Below are 3,334 nucleotides of genomic sequence, written 5' to 3' on the forward strand. Positions count from 1 at the left end.
CAGTCCTCCAGGAGCAACAACTGCTGGTTTTCCACCCTCCTTCTACCTGGGAGTCAGGTGTAAAGACAGTCTATCCAATTAGTGATACCAATTACCCAGAAAAAAGAAAACCAGGGCTGGGTTTGGTTTTGAGGGCCAGAGTTCATGATCCCTGCGATAGACTACGACCTGGTAGGCTATTCAGGCCGTAAAGCAGCCTAAAGGTCATGACTGATGTTGTGCGCTTGTGAGGATTCCTGTGCCAAAGACATTTTACAGGGAATTAAATAACACCCCATTTAGGACTGTATTATTGGCATAATACACAAATCAAAGTACAGGGGATTCTGAATGGTTAGGAGTGTCAGAGAATTTGCACGTGGAATAGGGATGAACTTCTGTTCTGCATATTAGGTTTCCATGGAAACATAGCCACCCATGTACATCAGTACAGTCAGGCCCAGTGGCAATATTTCACCCATTATTATGAAAGGCAATTAGTGTTTATACGTGACAAAATAAGTGATGAGAGAGTAGGTTTCATTATTTGAAATTAGTTGCAAGTTAGCCAAAAGACAGGCCTAATTGACAAGAATCCAGGTGCATTTCATATGCAATTTCAGAAAGTCATCCCAACACATGGACATAGTTTTGCATCAGTTCCAGCTGATTTATTTATTTTTGTCAAGATACAGACTTCAGCATCACGACATGTATTTTTTCTTTTTTAATTTGCTACAAAATGCAGATGGTCTGTTTCAGAGTATATTGCACAAAAAAATGAGGGAACAAATCAGTATGTGCCATAAAAATGATATAAAATACAAAAAAAATCCAGTTTCACACCTGCTATTTGAAACCCATCCACAATGATATACATAAACTCCTAACTTTACTATTTTACAGTACATATACAATCTCAACTAGTACCAGCACTGAGGTCTATGATCCCCAGTTCCGTTTAACTCATCCCTACAGATACGCACCAAATCTGATCTACAACTGTACAAACCCCATCTTAAAATTACAAGGCATTTAGATGCAAGTTTTCAATGTAACTTTTTAATCCTTAGCCCAGGACTCTTGCATGCTAAAACAAACAAAATAGGGTAGAAGTGCCTGAAAAAACTCACTGAACACACAGTAAGAACATTCCCTTGTTATAACTGTACAAAAATATGCCTGAAAATATCTTTACTTTTAAAAAGATGAGGTATGTTATGTATCAAAATGTGTCCTCATACCTGTATTCTACAGCGGTTTATGCCGCTATATTTTCAAACCAGGACGTGAACGGAACCAGATACAAAAAAGAAACGTTTGCGGCATATAGCTAGAAATCACACAATAAAAAAAGAACGAAAAAAAAACTTTACATCCTGAACAGTGTCAGTTCAGATTTGCTTGGAATAAGTCCAGTCTTACGTGTTCCAGCTCCCTGCAGTTACAAGAGGGTTAAGATGCATAGGAGATAGGACTTTAGATTTTCCTTTCTGGCCCTTAAAAGTTGAACTCTGACTGTAGACCCGCAGAAAAATCCGTAAAACCCTGTCAAGCGGTCAGAAAAAATAGAAAAGGAAAAAAACGCTAACGGACTTTTTGGCAACAGTACCACCTTCATACGCATCTTTAAAAATTCCTCAGTCCCACTTCGCCTTCCATTTCTCCCAGACATGCACCACAAGAGGCAGGGTTAGGAACAGCTTGAACAGGGCATGTTTTTTTTTTTGTTTTTTTTAATGTTTTTTTTTTTAATTCCCCCCTGTTATTACTCGAGAATCCCTTTTAACTCAGTAAGTGAACACCAAATCCGAAAAGTTCGCCTCCAGCCAGTCCCCAGCAATCATCTCACTGAGTTCTGGGGTGCAATAGTCTGGAAATTCAAAGTGAGAGCCAAGACTACCCTCACTGAACGAGTCCAAATCTTTGTCCACCAAAGAGAGACACAAATTTCCTGAATTTGAGTTCCCGAGCTCTGACCCTTGTGAAGGGGCTGCGAAATTCAAACTGAAGTCAACGAGTAAGTCGTCCGCATCTTCGCTAGAACTGGACGAGGTGGAAACGGACCTGGATGAAGAGGCTGGTGAGAGAGATGCAGGGCAGGCGGTGCTCTGTTTGGTGATGTTCTTGAAATTATAAAACAGTCTATTTGGTCCTGCATCTCTCATTTCTTCATACATACTAGTGCCCTCCGATTCTGCAGAGCAACTGAGTGTTGGGCTGGCAGGGACTTTGGCTACATTGTATGGTCGGACTGGCTCCTCGATCTCCTCCTGCTTAATCCGCATTGGCAACTCATCTTCATATTCGTCGTCCTCATCCTCATCATCAGTGAGTTCCCGTTTAACGGTCTTACTACCTTTCAAGTTTGTGAAAACATAGTCGTATCGGTAATCATGAGAAGGTCTGGAGCCCGCCTTATTGGGCTTTAATTTTGTACATTTCTTACCGGCCGTCTTGGTGATTTTGTTACTCGACTTCTCTGGAGAAGGCGTGGTGGACTTTGAAGAGCTGTCGAGCTTTGGTTTTTTCTTCGGTCTGTATTTGTAGTCCGGGTAATCAGCCATGTGTTTTAGCCGGAGTCTCTCTGCCTCCCGAATGAATGGGATCTTTTCACTGTCCTTTAACATTTTCCACCGCTTCCCCAGTCGTTTTGAGATCTCTGCGTTATGCATGTCCGGAGACTGTTCCATGATCTTTCTCCTTTCAATTTTCGACCAAACCATAAATGCATTCATCGGTCGTTTTATGTGACCGGTGGCTGTCTTGCACCAGTCAGGTTTCAATGGAACGGGGCTGCAAGCCATCAGCTCGCTTTCCTCGGTGTCTGTAGCGTCCCTGGACATGCTGCTTTCTGTCTCGCTGTGTTCCGTTTGCTGCACCATGGTCCCACTTGTATGTTCCACGGACACCGCAGGGTTAAACAGTCCACAGACAGCTCGTTCTGCTTATTTCACTTGTACACACTCTCAGGTTCTGCCTTCACTCTTCACAAACTTGCAGACTGGCTTCTTAACTAGTTATTAGCTTTTTCATATCGGTTACGTCATTCATAATTATCCAATCCCGTCTTTCCTCTCCGCCCAACAGACTCCGACCAGTCTCCTCAACCTACACTCCGCCCTCCTCGGATTTCATTGGTGCCAAGATTTGTAGGTGGGATGTGCTTGAAAATTGTCTGGACTCCTACCGTGCGCTACAGGCATATTAATCATTTAGCTTCGTTTTTTTAAAAGTAGGCACACTCCCTGTGCTTCGGAGACAAGGGGACTAAGGAAAAAAATACTGTGTTTATTTGATTTTACCCCGGCCCATACCAAGCATGAATACTACAGTACTCCAGTATATCAGGTTC

The 3,334-nt window shown here is 42.4% G+C and overlaps 1 protein-coding gene across 1 annotated transcript; it reads right to left on the bottom strand.

Moving 5' to 3' along the window:
• Nucleotides 1-625: 625 nt before the first annotated feature.
• Nucleotides 626-2,991, bottom strand: sox11b (SRY-box transcription factor 11b). The gene has a single exon (XM_061242161.1). It carries the CDS (start codon nucleotides 2,862-2,864, stop codon nucleotides 1,770-1,772), a length of 1,095 nt encoding a protein of 364 aa, XP_061098145.1. The 5' UTR covers nucleotides 2,865-2,991; the 3' UTR covers nucleotides 626-1,769.
• Between the last annotated feature and the right edge of the window lie 343 nt (nucleotides 2,992-3,334).

This window comes from Conger conger, chromosome 5 (genome assembly GCF_963514075.1).
Source record: "Conger conger chromosome 5, fConCon1.1, whole genome shotgun sequence".
Taxonomy (NCBI): Eukaryota; Metazoa; Chordata; class Actinopteri; order Anguilliformes; family Congridae; genus Conger; species Conger conger.

What these genes read in the sequence shown, in the direction of transcription:
- sox11b (XM_061242161.1), bottom strand. Translation starts at nt 2,864, where the DNA reads ATGGTGCAGCAAACGGAACACAGCGAGACAGAAAGCAGCATGTCCAGG.